Source organism: Doryrhamphus excisus, linkage group LG6 (assembly GCF_037039965.1).
Source record: "Doryrhamphus excisus strain RoL-2023G ecotype Guam linkage group LG6, RoL_Dexc_Guam_v1.1, whole genome shotgun sequence".
Taxonomy (NCBI): domain Eukaryota; kingdom Metazoa; phylum Chordata; class Actinopteri; order Syngnathiformes; family Syngnathidae; genus Doryrhamphus; species Doryrhamphus excisus.
Window position 1 is genome coordinate 20,277,899 of NC_136362.1, and position 17,602 is coordinate 20,295,500.

The 17,602-nt window shown below is 39.2% G+C and overlaps 1 protein-coding gene across 1 annotated transcript; it reads left to right on the forward strand.

Annotated features, from left to right (window-relative positions):
* Window positions 1-461: 461 nt before the first annotated feature.
* On the forward strand, window positions 462-10,815 carry LOC131125474 (uncharacterized). Its single transcript, XM_078791623.1, has 20 exons — window positions 462-666; window positions 767-819; window positions 3,377-3,454; window positions 3,563-3,700; window positions 3,784-4,040; window positions 4,128-4,212; window positions 4,304-4,363; window positions 4,529-4,663; window positions 4,748-5,004; window positions 5,102-5,186; window positions 5,276-5,494; window positions 5,579-5,716; window positions 6,392-6,648; window positions 6,727-6,811; window positions 6,887-7,351; window positions 7,480-7,688; window positions 7,753-7,906; window positions 7,989-8,293; window positions 8,379-8,508; window positions 9,496-10,815. Exons 1-20 carry the CDS (start codon window positions 590-592, stop codon window positions 9,636-9,638), a joined length of 3,330 nt encoding a protein of 1,109 aa, XP_078647749.1. The 5' UTR covers window positions 462-589; the 3' UTR covers window positions 9,639-10,815.
* The last annotated feature ends 6,787 nt before the right edge of the window (window positions 10,816-17,602 follow it).

A 17,602-nucleotide genomic window follows, 5' to 3' on the forward strand; every position in this document is an offset into this window, starting at 1 on the left:
TTGGGGGAAAACCTGATGCGGCCCAGCCTTGCCCAGACCCTAGCTCCAGTGGCCCCCAGGTAAATTGAGTTTGAGACCCCTGCAATAGCGGACATCCAAAAGGTTCTGGGTGTACATTTTTGGTCAGTTTGTCAGTTAGAATAATTGTACTATAAATTGAACTACGACTAACCTTCCGAAAGTCTGTAACTTTTTTGTGAACAGATTTCTGTATTATCCTGGTTAGTGTATCTTTGACGCTCTATGACGTTTATTTTTTATAACCCAGCAACACTAAAACGCTGACCTTATCTGTTGCCACTTCCTGTAAAACTGTGTTGCTGCCGTTGTCAGTGGAAGAACATTTCTTTTATGCCACAGCTTTTGACCTGTTGTCTCCACCCACTGCTGTGATTACGTGGTTCGGCAGTGGGCTATAAATGCCCCACGCCCTTCGTTTCGCTCTCAGACTGACACCAGCGTGTCCATCACAGTGCGCTGGCAGTTGAAAGGTCACGTTCATTATATTAAACACCCAAAAAAAAAAGCTAGTCATCAATATTCATACTGAAGCTCATCAAGGGGCACGTATTAGTAGCAGGGATCAGCCATGCTTGGAGGCTTCCACACAAATTTGTTAGTCACAGCGACTCTACTCCTTCTAACTCAGACTGGCACTCAATGCAGGTAAGTCGAACAATAACTTAAGCTTCTCCCTTTTATTTAAGCTCATATGGGTTTTGCAGTAATTTGTCAAAATGTTATAATATTCTTTTTCCATTTTCAGGGCAGAAAATGACAGGTCGCCTGTTACTTTACCAGACTGGAGAACAGATGCTGGTATTCACTGTTTTTGTCTTTACAACATACTGTAGATCATTTTCAAACAACATGGATTTTAAAAAGTAGACATAATTTGAACCAGGCCACAAAAAAACATTTAGATGTCATCAAAAAATCAATACACAAAGACCTTTTTTTTTTTAAATGATGTCGCATTCAATGTAAATTTATAGCTACATATAAATAATGTGGTTTCTTATTCATTCATTCATTTTCTAACGCTTATCCTCACGAGAATCTCAGGGGTGCTGGAGCCAATCCTAGCTGTCTTCGGGCGAGAGGCGGGTACACAATCACAGGGCACATACAGTGCATCCGGAAAGTATTCACAGCGCTTCACTTTTTCTACATTTTGTCATGTTACAGCCTCATTCCAAACTGAATTAAATTAATCTCTTACCTCAAAATTCTACACAAAATACTCCATTATGACAATGTGAAAAAAGGTTTTTTTGACATGTTTTGAATTTATTAAAAATAGAAAACAAAAAAATCACATTTACACAAGTATTCACAGCCTTTGCTTAATACTTTGTTGATCCACCTTTGGCAGCAATTACAGCCTCAAGTCTTTTTGAATATGATCCCACAAGTTTAGCACACCTATCTTTAGGCAGTTTTGCCCATTCTTCTTTGCAATAAGTCTCAAGCTCCATCAGGTTGGATGGGAGACGTCTGTGCACAGCCATTTTCAGATCTCTCCAGAGATGTTCGATCGGATTCAAGTCTGGACTCTGGCTGGGCCACTCCAGGACATTCACGGAGTGGTTCTGAAGCCAATCTTTTGAGATCTTGGCTGTGTGCTAATGTCTACTGTCTATATGGTCAAGGTACATGACCAGTCTACTGAGGTGAAGAGCGCTCTGGAGCAGGTTTTCATCCAGGATATCTCTATATATTGCTGCATTCATTTTCCTTCTATCCTGACTAGTCTGCCAGTTCCTGCTGCTGAAAAACATCCCCACAGCATGATGCTGCCACCACCATGCTTCACTGTAGGGATGGTATTGGCCTGGTGATGAGCAGTGCCTGGTTTCCTCCAAACATGGCGCCTGGCATTCACACCAAAGAGTTCAATCTTTGTCTCATCAGACCAGAGAATTTTGTTTCTCATTGTCTGAGAGTCATTCAGGTGCTTTTTGGCAAATTCCAGACGGGCTGCCATGTTCCTTTTACTAAGGAGTGGCTTTCGTCTGGCCACTCTACCATACAGGCCTGATTGGTGGATTGCTGCAGAGATGGTTGTCCTTCTGGAAGGCTCTCCTCTCTCCACAGAGGAACGCTGGAGCTCTGACAGAGTGACCATCGGGGCCTTGGTCACCTCCCTGACTAAGGCCCTTCTTCCCCGATCGCTCAGTTTAGAAGGGCGGCCAGCTCTAGGAAGAGTCCTGGTGGTTCCAAACGTCTTCCATTTACGAATAATGGAGGCCACTGTGCTCATTGGGACCTTCAAAGCAGCAGAAATTTTTCTGTATCCTTCCCCAGATTTGTGCCTCAAGACAATCCTGTCTCGCAGGTCTACAGACAGTTCTTTTGACTTCATGCTTGGTGTTTGTGCTCTGACATGCACAGTCAACTGTGGGACCTTATATAGACAGTTATTATATTTCCAAATCATGTCCAATCAACTGAATTTACTGCAGGTGGACTCCAATTAAGCTGTAGAAAGATCTCAAGGATGATCAGTGGAAAAAAGATGCACCTGAGCTCAATTTTGAGCTTCATGGCAAAGGCTGTGAATACTTATGTAAATGTGATTTTTTTGTTTTCTATTTTTAATAAATTCAAAACATGTCAAAAAAACCTTTTTTCACATTGTCATAATGGAGTATTTTGTGTAGAATTTTGAGGTAAGAGATTAATTTAATTCAGTTTGGAATGAGGCTGTAACATGACAAAATGTAGAAAAAGTGAAGTGCTGTGAATACTTTCCGGATGCACTGTATATAGACAAACAACCATTCACACTCACATTCATACCTATGGACAATTTGGACTGGCCAATTAACCTAGCATATTTTTGGAATGTGGGAGGAAACCGGAGTACCCGGAGAAAACCCACGCATGCACGGGGAGAACATGCAACAACAGAGATGGTAGAGGGTGGAATCGAACTCGGGTATCCTAACTTGCGCATGGTTTCTTGTTAATAATTAATAAATAAGCCAACTTTAAATAATGCTCCATCCCTTCCATGCATCCAGATGCACCAAATACCTTGTGTATTATTCAGTCATTTTGGATTAAAGTTAAAAGGAATGATCCGGACTTTCAATAACAGTAAAGACGCAGTTTCCATTTTCGTCCAATCACTTGTGTAAAACTGGATTTTTGGCCCTGACCACTACCAAAATTGGACTCTAATGCAAAATTGGCAGTAAAAAATAGGCTGCGCCTTTCACTCAAGCATATTATACTACACTGTTTTCATTTTCTCTCTAGAAAACTCCAGTCGGGGAGTCAATATTCATTTTGTGTTTGGTATGTTGTGTTATTTTATATTTTGCTTTTCTTTGTTTTCATTTCTTTGGTTTGTTTCATCCTACCCATTCAGCCGAGCCTGGAACTACAGAAAATCCTCCAGAAACGACTCCCTCTTCAACTCTTCCATCTCATACACTGGATCCAGCTTGTAAGAGAGTAACAAAAAAAATCTGAGAAAGTACACACACCTATTATTGTTTGTGAGCCAAGTATTCATAATTTAATGGTGAACTCACTGTAGTTGTTTGAACCACAGTATGTCCAATAAACTGCGACTTTGAGAAGAATCTGTGTGGATGGCAGCAGCTCATGCAGGACTCCTTTGATTGGACAAGATATTCAGGCGCCACTCCAACAAACGGAAGCGGGCCATACCATGACCACACCACTGGGGGTAAAATCCAAATGTCACCACCGCATCACATCATGGATGGAAGATTACATTGCGAGACAATTCTGTATGATTTGTCTTTCTAGCGGGCTTCTATCTGTATATTGAGGGGGACAGCGTAACCCATGGAGACTCAGCACGTCTGTTGAGCTCTGAGTGCCATTACAACGGCCCAGCCTGCCTCAACTTCTGGTACCATATGTATGGTTCAGCCACAGCCATGGCCCTCAATATGCATCTGCTCCAAGGAAATAAAGCTACCAAGATTTGGTCCATGAAGAACAACCAGGGACAGGAATGGCATCCAGGAAAAATCGATATCAACGTCACCAGCCCTTTCCAGGTAAGCTATGGACCTTGGATATTCTTGTTGCCAGTCAGTAACGTTGATTTGATCTTACTTTGTTTATTCTCATATTGACTATGCCAGGTCATTGTGGAGGGAATTAGGGGCTCTGATGCTCTGTCAGATGTGGCCATTGATGATATTTCCATTTACTTTGGAGCTTGCTCAAGTAATGTCAAACACATTTCTCATCAAATCAGTGAATGATACACCATAGCGTCTTATGATGTTAAAGTGTAATTCTTTATCAAACTCTTTAGGTAGCCTGGAGAGTGGAAACGAACCTCCCTCAACTGCAGAAGTCCTTCCCTCAGACCCAGGTTGGTGCCAAGAAAGCTCAACTTTATTACTCAGTACCTTCCGCTTTCAAAAAGTGGATGTGGTGTTGCGCATTAACATCGATGTTCTGTACTGTACACCGAATACGCTTTTGATGAGTTGATTAATAGCAAGTTATAATTTCCCATGTTTGGTTCCTCTTGTAGTTTGCAGTTTGAACTGTAGCTTCGACAGCAGTTTTTGCAGATGGAATCAGATGAGTACGGATGCATTTGACTGGACATGGAAAAGTGGCTCTACACCGACCTTAATGACTGGGCCCTCTGCTGACCACTCTGGTGGTAGGAAATAGAATAGAATAAAGGCTATAGAACAGATTGCCAAAGTCAACTTAGCTAACAAATAGAATCCTGTCTCCCATCTAGATGGTCACTACGTCTACATTGAGGCCAGTAGTGTGTACCATGGAGACACGGCCCGTCTCATCAGTTCTGAATGTTCTGCCATCGGTCCTCAGTGTTTACAGTTCTGGTACCATATGTACGGCTCAGCCGATACTATGGGCCTCCATGTATATTTGCTACAAGGGAAAAAAGCAGATGCTATTTGGTGGAAGAGGAATGATCAAGGTAACAAATGGCACTTGGCTCAGGTGGACCTGACCGCCACAAGAGCCTTCCAGGTTAGATATTTTTTATCAAACATCCAGTTCTGAGTTTTCAATCAGTACGGCTACAAATATGGTATACAGAATAATCTGTTATTGTTTCTGCCTTAAGATCATCATTGAAGGACGCAGGGGCTCCAATGAAGAATCGGATGTCGCCATAGACGATGTCATGCTTTACCATGGCCAATGTTCAGGTGTGGCACATGCATCCAGACATATACTTATGTATTGTTTACTGTCAGTTCCAAACTCTTTAAAATGATCTTTTTTCCTGCTTGTTTAGAGCTAAGTGATGTGGTGACCACGTACCCTCCTAAACCTGATGGAAACGCCACAGCTCCCCCCCATGTCACTTTGCCTGTAACTGCAGTTACAGAGCTTCCTGCAGTGAATGTTACTGATAAGTTCCCTGATACAGCTTGGCCACCTGTAGCAAATGCCACCCTACCTCCCATCATTGAAACAACTGATTCTATTACACAGAACAAATCACAACACTCAGGTACAGTGATGGTTCTATGACAGTACTGTAGGATTTTTACATTATTTGTTGAGGGTTACTAATGGTATATTTTTGATTTTCCAGAGTGCCAGCTTAGTTGTAATTTTGAAAAAGATTTATGTCAGTGGAGTCAGCTGCTTGCTGATGCTTTTGACTGGACAAGACACAGTGGGGCAACTCCCTCCTTGAAGACGGGGCCTTCTTCAGATCATACCACAGGACGTAATTAACCTTCTAACACATCCATCATGAAGTAGCTTACGTTGTTAATGAAGCCACAAAGTTAATCGATAGACACCTATTATACACCTATTATATAGATAGATATAATAGCCTTCAGGCACACCTTAAGATAATTTTTGGATGTTGATTTGTTTAATTTGAGTAGGTGTGTCACAATGCACTCAGCTCATGAGACAATACGATACATGATACAATACAAGGTTGAATATGAGACAATATTTTAACATTACTTTTAAGCAAAGTACAATGACAATATATAGGACTGGACAAACAGACTTTTTTAAACTGAGTCATAAAACAATGTATGTACATTTTTAAATGTTCTATAACTTTGCATACATGACCCAAATATTATGCTTTTAATTGTTCAACTAAAAATTATAAAACTTAAAATAACGATGGCAGTTGTAGCTGCTACTACTTATTATTTATGTTGATGTGTAGTTATGTTAAGACACATGTAAAGAGGATTGCAATAGATTAGTTTCATGTTTACACTTAAAGAATTGCAGTTCCCATGATGCTTAGAGTGCAGAACACAGAAATAGTGAATTGACGTTTTGATGTAAATGAATATTGTTTAATCACATGCCATTAATACTATAGAATATAATTCATATGACTAATCACACTCCTGTTTGATGCATGATGCAGATGGCCACTATCTGTATACTGAAGCCAGTGGTGCATACCATGGAGACACAGCTCGTCTCATCAGTTCTGAATGTTCTGCCACCGGTCCTCAGTGTCTGCAGTTCTGGTACCACATGTACGGCTCAGCCGATACTATGGGCCTACATGTATATTTGCTGCAGGACAAAAGAGCTGATGCAATTTTGTGGATGAGAAATAACCAAGGAAATATGTGGCGTCTCGCCCAGGTTGACTTCACCACAGCTGGACATTTTCAGGTGAGAAAAATCTCAGTGTTTAATGTGCCAGTTTTTACAGAAACGATGATAGGACGTAACATTTGTTCTTAATAACAGATCCTTATCGAGGGACGACGAGGTTCTACTGATCGGTCAGATGTGGCTATAGATGATGTATCACTATATCGTGGGCGCTGTGCAGGTAATCAAATACTTCAGGTGAAAGTCTCCTCTGGTTATAACCAGTGTATCTGATTCAGGTTGATCTATTTTGCAGATCTAACTAATCCAACGCTCCCTCCTCCCGTAACACCTGATTCGGTTACAGACATTTCAAACGTTACACAACCACAAAATACAAACTCTACATCAACAACAACAGACACAACTGGCGTAAACCCACAGACTACCGCAACACCTAAGACCCCAAATCCGAACGCCTCAACAACAATGTCAGCAGCTACAACCGACCACCAAGTAGATGAAGGAACAGAAGAACCGGAACCGGAACCAACAGCTGAGGAAATAACAACAGCGATTACATATCCCGAAACCACAGCAGGACCCCTACCAACTGGGCCCCACCCACAAACATCAATTAAACCAGAAACTCCACTCGGAACAGTAACACAACCAACAACAACCGATGAACAACAATCAGCAACATCCAAACCACAACATCCAAATGGAACTCAACCAGCAACCACTGCTCTACCGCAGCTTCCAACCACTGCTGGATCAAGTACGTAAGAAATTCCTGTAGTCACAACAACAGATTAAGTGTTGTCCCTGTTGCTACTAAATTGAGAAGTGCATAATGTTATATTGGATGTTACATTTATTATATATATTTTATATTTCTTTCCCCAGCGCCCCCCTGTCCACAGCATAGTCATTACACAGCTTGTATGTCCGCCTGCAGCCCGACCTGTCGATATGTCAATGGCCCACCACAATGCAATGACACTGAGGATTGTGAGCCGGGATGTGAGTGTGATGATGGCTATGTGCTGAAACGGGGCGTTTGTGTACCTGTCCGGCAATGTGGTTGTGTGGACGCAGATGGCAATAAATACAACGTAAGTGACTTTGCATCATTTCAATTAATATCATTACTACTGTGACGGCGTTCTCTTGTTTCAGTTTGGTCAAGTGTGGTACACCAGCCACTGCAGTCACAAATGCGAATGTCAGAGGGAAGACGACCTCGGGGAGATTGACTGTGATGAAGATGAGTGTGACGATAATGCTGTCTGTCTTCAAAATGATAAGGGAGATTACTACTGCCAGAAAACAGGTACCAAAAGTGACAACAATGTGACCAAGCTGGTTGTGCCTTTCATACGTATTTACAATCGTTGTAATTGTTTGCCCAACAGGTTTTGATACGTGCTTGATAAATGGAGATCCAGAGTACAGAACTTTTGATAACATGAAGCATGACTTTGAGGGTGAGCACTCTTATGTGCTGGTCCGAAGCAAAAATTTGCCCGGTAATCTCCCGGATATCTACATAGAGGGCAACAATGCACCCATTAAATATGATAAGGACAGTAGTAGTGAAGAAGATGACGACGATGATGATAATAACAGCAGTGAGGATGATGAACACCACAGATTACATGGGCTCACGATCAAGGTGTACAACCACACGGTGGAATTCAAGAAGGGTCGGAAATTATTTGTAAGTTCGAAGGACTTTTATAACTATGCATTTATTGTATTCTTAGTTACTTGTTCAAATGGTTCATGATTCTACTTCCTTATAGGTGGATGGAAAGAGAACTAAGACTCCGGTTTCACCATCACTTGGTTTGAAGATTCAGAAGCAGTCCTCTCACATCTACGCCAAGACTGACTTTGGTCTCAAAGTGAAGTTTGATGGACGCAATGATGCAGGTAACTATTATTTATCTCTTAGTAGCGTTTCAAAGTTCATATAGCATTGATATTTACACTAGAACCTTGATAAGCGTGTTTTTCGACAAATGTCAAAAATTTACACCAACATTTTGCCTCGATTTGTGTACATTTTCAAGTTTTAGTACAATATGGTGCAAGTCTTAGTGTGGTATTAATACACTGCATGAGTCCAAATGTGTTTTTTAATGTATTTTTATCAACAATGTCCTTGTTAGCATCCTTAGCTTGCTCACAAATTTCGAAAAACATGCATTCATTCATTTCTACCGCTTTTTCCTCACGAGGGTGACAGGGGATGCTGGAGCCTATCCCAGTTGTCTTCGGGCGAGAGGCGGGGTACACCCTGGACTGGTGGCCAGCCAATCACAGGGCACATATAGACAAACAACCATTCACACTCACATTCATACCTATGGACAATTTGGAGTCGCCAATTCTTATTTAAAAATTGAATATTTTCATTGTTAGCATAGAAAATTTGTTTGCAACCTTTTAAACACAGTTTTTAACATTATTAGAGCCGTGTCGCCCAAAAAACATGCATGTTAGGTTAAATGCCAACTCCAAATTGGTTTGAATGGTTGTTTTTCTGTGCCCTGTCTCTCGCTCGAAGTCAGCTGGGTAGCTAGTCAGCTAATATACAGTCAGCATAGCCCCGTGACCCTGGTCAGAATAAGCAGCATAGAAAATGAACGGATGTAGCACCTGCATTTTTTTAACTGATTGCCCAATGTGGGAAAAGTGTGTGGCTGTTCCACTGGGTTCTATTCCTCCATTGAAGAATGATGGCGGACGGCATGAGTGACAGTCATCAACATCTAGAATGTCACAATGCAGCTTCAGATAATAGAACCACACCATGTACTTACCTTGATTATAGAGCTTAGTGTCAAGCCACGGAATGTGATCCCAGTGGGTCAGCAGTTAATTAAATAATTATTTTTATTTTATTTGTTCCCACAGAAATAACTCTACCACGTGTATACAAACGAAAGGTTGGGGGTCTCTGCGGAAACTTTGACGGCAGAATGCTGAATGACCGGATGAAGCCTGATGGTACCATGGCCAAGACTGTTCAAGAGTTTGGAGAGAGCTGGAGAGTGTGACCATAAATTGGATGAAACAAACAGCTCTTAATAACTAACTCTTGACCTCCGATATACGTCATAGCTTGATAACATATCTGCATTCATATGTTGTTTTTTTTCTCTCTGTCCAAAATCTGACTCGTCATTTGCTTTGTCCACAGCTCACAGATTCATATTTTATTGAGAAATGTGTGTACTTTGCTCAACTGTTGCTAGAACTTAATAAAAATGCTATGTGCAGTATTTCAAGCGAATGCCACACATGATCCCATAACTTATTGTAACCAAGTGTACATGACATGCAGCATATTCAAGTTTGTTCTGTTTAGAAGGGTCTTCAGCATTTTGCTGGTGTAGTTGGGTCTCTGCAAAGATGCCACACTCATGTGAAAAAATTAAAAATGAGCTGTAACTCCTGCCTCTGCAAGCAGCCAAGCAACATTCCTTCGAGTAACAGTGAAGGGTGTGTCAAGTGAAACACATTATTTGACAAGAACTAGAACAAGACAAGAATTAGAACTTAATAACTTAGACACACATAAGGATAGCGTCAGATTGGTAAGACAGAGGCCACAATAAGCAGTCACACAATGATGGATCATTTGGGGGGATATTTCCTTCTATTGTTACTCGTACCTTCAACAATTGGTGAGTCATTTTCACTTGATTTAGTTGCTGTTGAGTATGTGTGGCATACCTCGTCTTTATTAAACAATTACAATATATTCATATAATATAATATAATATATTCATTCATATATAGTCACTATATTGGCAGTTACTATGGTACCCATTATGTCATTGTATGGTCATATCACCTCGTACTTCGGTACAAGGTGCATTATTAAAAAAAAAAAAAAATACTTAAACTGTATTATGGAAAGCAGGAAGTGAACAAATGTAACAGTTAGTGATTGTAAAAGTACCAGATGGAGGGGTAGGATTTAATAAACTTTGCTTCTTCCTACTCCTTTTTGACATGTGGAACTGATTATGGGATGCACTCAATTGTAATCTGATGCATGTTCAAATGAAATAAAACCATTACCATTACCATAATGCACATTGTAACATGGTACATGGCATCTCAATATAATCCAAACATTCGACATTCGATTATGTGTAAGTATCTAATTTAACATTATGAACAATGTGTAATTACTAGGGGTGTAACAGTATGGCATTATCACAGTTACCCCAGTTTTAATGATTCGGTTTAGTTCAATTACGGCACTGGATGGGAACAAAATGCAAAAAAACTGCTGTGTGTATATTAGTTATGTATTATAGTTTCTAACATTTTTTGGAGGAAAATGAAACAGTAATAATTTTAACTGTCTGAATTATTATTTTAATAGTTCCTAGCTAGTAGCCGCCATCACTCATCTGTACTGAACAGTGACGGAACAATGAAGTCAGCCTTCCTCCACATGACAGTTTTAGGTGAAAATGCAATCCATTCCACTTTTTATATGGAAAACACACCTCACTAAAACTCCACGCTTTCCGTGCAATCAGTTATTATAGCAGCACCATGGTGTGTCTATATAATTAGCAGAAAAAAACAAAATGTGTAGAACAACATCCAAGAAGACCAAAATGGATATAAGAAAGTTTCCAAGCAAAGTAACCTTTTTTTCTGTGCATTCTAAAGATATTAAAGCAACAAAGTCAGCTGGGATAGGCAAGTCTGTCACGCCCTGTGTGGGTTCCTAAGTGACAGTTTGGGTTTGAGTTTACGGTCTGGGCTTTGGTTTCCGTTTGGCACGCTCTTATTTTGTGTTTGACTTCCTGTTTCGCCTCATTTGCCTCCATTGTCATAATCATCCACACCTGTCCCTAATTTGCGTTGGTACAGTAAAGTCTCGTTATATCGATATCGGTTATAACGAATTACTACTTATTACGATACTATTTTCATTTCCCAGCAAATTTCTAGTCTTTTATGATATAATTAGTTCCGTTAGTACGATACACGGTTATTATGATAATCCGGTTACTACGACGCCCTTTTCATCTCCCGCCAGCCAATTTGGTCTGCTTATATCGATACAAAAGCAGCTTAAATCAATCTTTGCTTAAGGATTTCAATACCAAAAAAGAACACGGCGAACGGCTGCTTCCAGTCAACTTTATTTTTCACACTTCCACCACCAGAGCGCAGCACACACACCGATTCCCGCACTTCCTGGTTCACAGGTCATGCTCAACCCGCCCCACATAGCTGGCCAAACACATGCCTGCAACAGAAGAACCAACTGACATAGCATACACACCTATTCCAACGAAGACACAAGCGTACAAATACATGTATTTAATTGTGTTGTATTCAGATATCTTTTTATCGCTTGCAATAATCACTGTTTTTCATATGTACATGCTGGCGTTCGTGGTTTCTCTCGTGAGAGAAACCACGAACGCTGTTGCAGGCATGTGTTTGGCCAGCTATGTGGGGCGGGTTGAGCATGACCTGTGAACCAGGAAGTGCGGGAATCGGTGTGTGTGTGCTGTGCTCTGGTGGTGGAAGTGTGAAAAATAAAGTTGACTGGAAGCAGCCGTTCGCCGTGTTTTTTTTTGGTATTGAAATCCTTAAGCAAAGATTGATTTAAGCTGCTCGACATTGTTCTATACTATAGAACAATGTCAAGTGCATTATTGCCCACTTTTAATGCAGTTCGGCGCAGGATCGGATATATGGATAGCCCGGTTATATCAGTATTTTTTCCGACTCCCGAGAATATCGATATAACGAGACTTTACTGTATTTAGTTCAGGTGTGTGCTTCTCGCCGTGTGGGATTATTATCATTTGTCCTTCTGCTACCTGCGTTGCCTTTTTCCTGCTGCCGCATTTATTGCAAAAAATAAATATTTTTACCTGCATTCGGTCCTGCTCTCTGCATCCTGAGATGCCGAAACGTGACAAATTCGTTGGTTAGTGTATATTCTTTTAGGCACAACCATCACACCAGGCAATCTCCAACACCTCTATTTCACACAATTTATACATTTGTAACGAGGTAGCTACAATAGACAATATTTCCAAGTAACCAGCTACATTTACTTAACAGTCTCTGCTAATACTGTATGCTTTAAGATGTCTAAATGCCGACAACAGACAATCAAATATTCTCATACATTATTATGCTCCGCTAAAGTAAGCTAATCCATTTTACACTAGCTCTTGCTGAAAATGAGCTCATACAGTGAATCAAGTAACCAACTACATTGACTCAACATTCTTTGCCAATGTGCTTCAAAATGTCCAAATCTAGCCATTACACATGGACATATTATTGCAATTAACTACACAATTTGCTGAAGCGTCCATGTCAGTGTTTTTGTCATTGTTTTTTTTTCTTGTGTTGCAGTGCAACGCTGTAGTGGCAGGCGCAGAGCCGTCAGCACACACATGTTGCCAGTTGGTCATTGCCAGACCATAGCTCACGGTTTCCGCCTTGCCCGGCCTGCCCGGTAGTATGCTTGCTGTGTACTGGCTTTCGTTTCCATGCTAGTTGTTACCGTATCCCGCTTGGTCTTCCACCAGCGCTTTGTCTTTTTGCCTCGCTCATTCTTTAACCTTTTTTTTAACTTGTGGTATTTAGCTTAGTTTTTCCATATCAGCTCTGTTTCACTGAAAGTTATTGTGTGTGAGTATTTTTTCTGCTTACCTGTTTTGTTCCTTCCTTACCTGTGGACTCTTTTTGTATTTTGTTATCATTTGCACATTTCCCCTCCTGCAGAGGACACCTTTTGTTATTAAAGAGGACCTATTATGCTTGTTCTGCTCGTGTTGTGGACTCCGATAGAGCAGCTACACACAATAACCCACATAGAAATCTTTCTAGAATCTGCACATATTCCAGCTGTTTTTCCTTGGATTTCCAAAAACGATCTGACCAAAACAGACATGAACTAACGTGTTTCACTCGTTCAAATTTACAAGAAACAGATTTAGGCATTTAGGCATTCCACTCATATTAAAAAAGTAACATGGATTTATGTCTTCATTTGTAAATCTTGTAGGCACGACCATCTCACCAGGTAATCTCAACACCTCTGCTTGAGTTTTAAATGACCAAAACAGACTTGAAGTAGTGTGTTTTACCCACTCAAATTAAAAAAGTAACATGGATTTATGTCTTCATTTGTAAATCTTTTAGGCACGAACATCTCACCAGGTAATCACAACACCACTATACATTCTATACCTTTGTATTACCATTCCAATTTAAAAAAAAACATGGATTTATGTCTTCATTTGTAAATCTTGTAGGCACGAGCATCTCACCAGGTAATCTCAACACCTCTACTTGAGTTTTAAATGACCAAAACAGACTTGAAGTAGTGTGTTTTATCCACTCAAATTAAAAAAGTAACATGTATTTATGTCTTCATTTGTAAATCTTGAAGGTGCGACCAGCTCACAAGGTAATCTCAACACCTCTATACATTCTATACCTTTGTATTACCATTCCAATTTAAAAAAAAACATGGATTTATGTCTTCATTTGTAAATCTTGTAGGCACGAGCATCTCACCAGGTAATCTCAACACCTCTACACATTCTATACCTTTGTATTACCATTCCAATTTAAAAAAAAAACATGGATTTATGTCTTCATTTGTAAATCTTGTAGGCACGAGCATCTCACCAGGTAATCTCAACACCTCTAGTACTTGAGTTTTAAATGACCAAAACAGACTTGAAGTACTGTGTTTTATCCACTCAAATTAAAAAAGTAACATGGATTTATGTCTTCATTTGTAAATCTTTTAGGCGCGACCAGCTCACAAGGTAATCTCAACATCTCTACACATTCTATACCTTTGTATTACCATTCCAATTTGAAAAAAACATGGATTTATGTCTTCATTTGTAAATCTTGTAGGCACGACCATCTCACCAGGTAATCTCAACACCTCTGCTTGAGTTTTAAATGACCAAAACAGACTTGAAGTAGTGTGTTTTATCCACTCAAATTAAAAAAGTAACATGTATTTATGTCTTCATTTGTAAATCTTGAAGGTGCGACCAGCTCACAAGGTAATCTCAACACCTCTATACGTTCTATACCTTTGTATTACCATTCCAATTTAAAAAAAACATGGATTTATGTCTTCATTTGTAAATCTTGTAGGCACGAGCATCTCACCAGGTAATCTCAACACCTCTACACATTCTATACCTTTGTATTACCATTCCAATTTGAAAAAAACATGGATTTATGTCTTCATTTGTAAATCTTGTAGGCACGAGCATCTCACCAGGTAATCTCAACACCTCTAGTACTTGAGTTTTAAATGACCAAAACAGACTTGAAGTACTGTGTTTTATCCACTCAAATTAAAAAAGTAACATGGATTTATGTCTTCATTTGTAAATCTTTTAGGCGCGACCAGCTCACAAGGTAATCTCAACACCTCTACACATTCTATACCTTTGTATTACCATTCCAATTTGAAAAAAACATGGATTTATGTCTTCATTTGTAAATCTTGTAGGCACGACCATCTCACCAGGTAATCTCAACACCTCTGCTTGAGTTTTAAATGACCAAAACAGACTTGAAGTAGTGTGTTTTATCCACTCAAATTAAAAAAGTAACATGTATTTATGTCTTCATTTGTAAATCTTGAAGGTGCGACCAGCTCACAAGGTAATCTCAACACCTCTATACGTTCTATACCTTTGTATTACCATTCCAATTTAAAAAAAAACATGGATTTATGTCTTCATTTGTAAATCTTGTAGGCACGAGCATCTCACCAGGTAATCTCAACACCTCTACACATTCTATACCTTTGTATTACCATTCCAATTTGAAAAAAACATGGATTTATGTCTTCATTTGTAAATCTTGTAGGCACGAGCATCTCACCAGGTAATCTCAACACCTCTAGTACTTGAGTTTTAAATGACCAAAACAGACTTGAAGTACTGTGTTTTATCCACTCAAATTAAAAAAGTAACATGGATTTATGTCTTCATTTGTAAATCTTTTAGGCGCGACCAGCTCACAAGGTAATCTCAACACCTCTACACATTCTATACCTTTGTATTACCATTCCAATTTGAAAAAAACATGGATTTATGTCTTCATTTGTAAATCTTGTAGGCACGACCATCTCACCAGGTAATCTCAACACCCCTGCTTGAGTTTTAAATGACCAAAACAGACTTGAAGTAGTGTGTTTTATCCACTCAAATTAAAAAAGTAACATGGATTTATGTCTTCATTTGTAAATCTTTTAGGCACGAACATCTCACCAGGTAATCACAACACCACTATACATTCTATACCTTTGTATTACCATTCCAATTAAAAAAAAAAACATGGATTTATGTCTTCATTTGTAAATCTTGTAGGCACGAGCATCTCACCAGGTAATCTCAACACCTCTACTTGAGTTTTAAATGACCAAAACAGACTTGAAGTAGTGTGTTTTATCCACTCAAATTAAAAAAGTAACATGTATTTATGTCTTCATTTGTAAATCTTGAAGGTGCGACCAGCTCACAAGGTAATCTCAACACCTCTATACATTCTATACCTTTGTATTACCATTCCAATTAAAAAAAAAACATGGATTTATGTCTTCATTTGTAAATCTTGTAGGCACGAGCATCTCACCAGGTAATCTCAACACCTCTACTTGAGTTTTAAATGACCAAAACAGACTTGAAGTAGTGTGTTTTATCCACTCAAATTAAAAAAGTAACATGTATTTATGTCTTCATTTGTAAATCTTGAAGGTGCGACCAGCTCACAAGGTAATCTCAACACCTCTATACATTCTATACCTTTGTATTACCATTCCAATTTAAAAAAAACATGGATTTATGTCTTCATTTGTAAATCTTGTAGGCACGAGCATCTCACCAGGTAATCTCAACACCTCTACACATTCTATACCTTTGTATTACCATTCCAATTTGAAAAAAACATGGATTTATGTCTTCATTTGTAAATCTTGTAGGCACGAGCATCTCACCAGGTAATCTCAACACCTCTAGTACTTGAGTTTTAAATGACCAAAACAGACTTGAAGTACTGTGTTTTATCCACTCAAATTAAAAAAGTAACATGGATTTATGTCTTCATTTGTAAATCTTTTAGGCGCGACCAGCTCACAAGGTAATCTCAACACCTCTACACATTCTATACCTTTGTATTACCATTCCAATTTGAAAAAAACATGGATTTATGTCTTCATTTGTAAATCTTGTAGGCACGACCATCTCACCAGGTAATCTCAACACCTCTGCTTGAGTTTTAAATGACCAAAACAGACTTGAAGTAGTGTGTTTTATCCACTCAAATTAAAAAAGTAACATGTATTTATGTCTTCATTTGTAAATCTTGAAGGTGCGACCAGCTCACAAGGTAATCTCAACACCTCTATACGTTCTATACCTTTGTATTACCATTCCAATTTAAAAAAAAACATGGATTTATGTCTTCATTTGTAAATCTTGTAGGCACGAGCATCTCACCAGGTAATCTCAACACCTCTACACATTCTATACCTTTGTATTACCATTCCAATTTGAAAAAAACATGGATTTATGTCTTCATTTGTAAATCTTGTAGGCACGAGCATCTCACCAGGTAATCTCAACACCTCTAGTACTTGAGTTTTAAATGACCAAAACAGACTTGAAGTACTGTGTTTTATCCACTCAAATTAAAAAAGTAACATGGATTTATGTCTTCATTTGTAAATCTTTTAGGCGCGACCAGCTCACAAGGTAATCTCAACACCTCTACACATTCTATACCTTTGTATTACCATTCCAATTTGAAAAAAACATGGATTTATGTCTTCATTTGTAAATCTTGTAGGCACGACCATCTCACCAGGTAATCTCAACACCCCTGCTTGAGTTTTAAATGACCAAAACAGACTTGAAGTAGTGTGTTTTATCCACTCAAATTAAAAAAGTAACATGGATTTATGTCTTCATTTGTAAATCTTTTA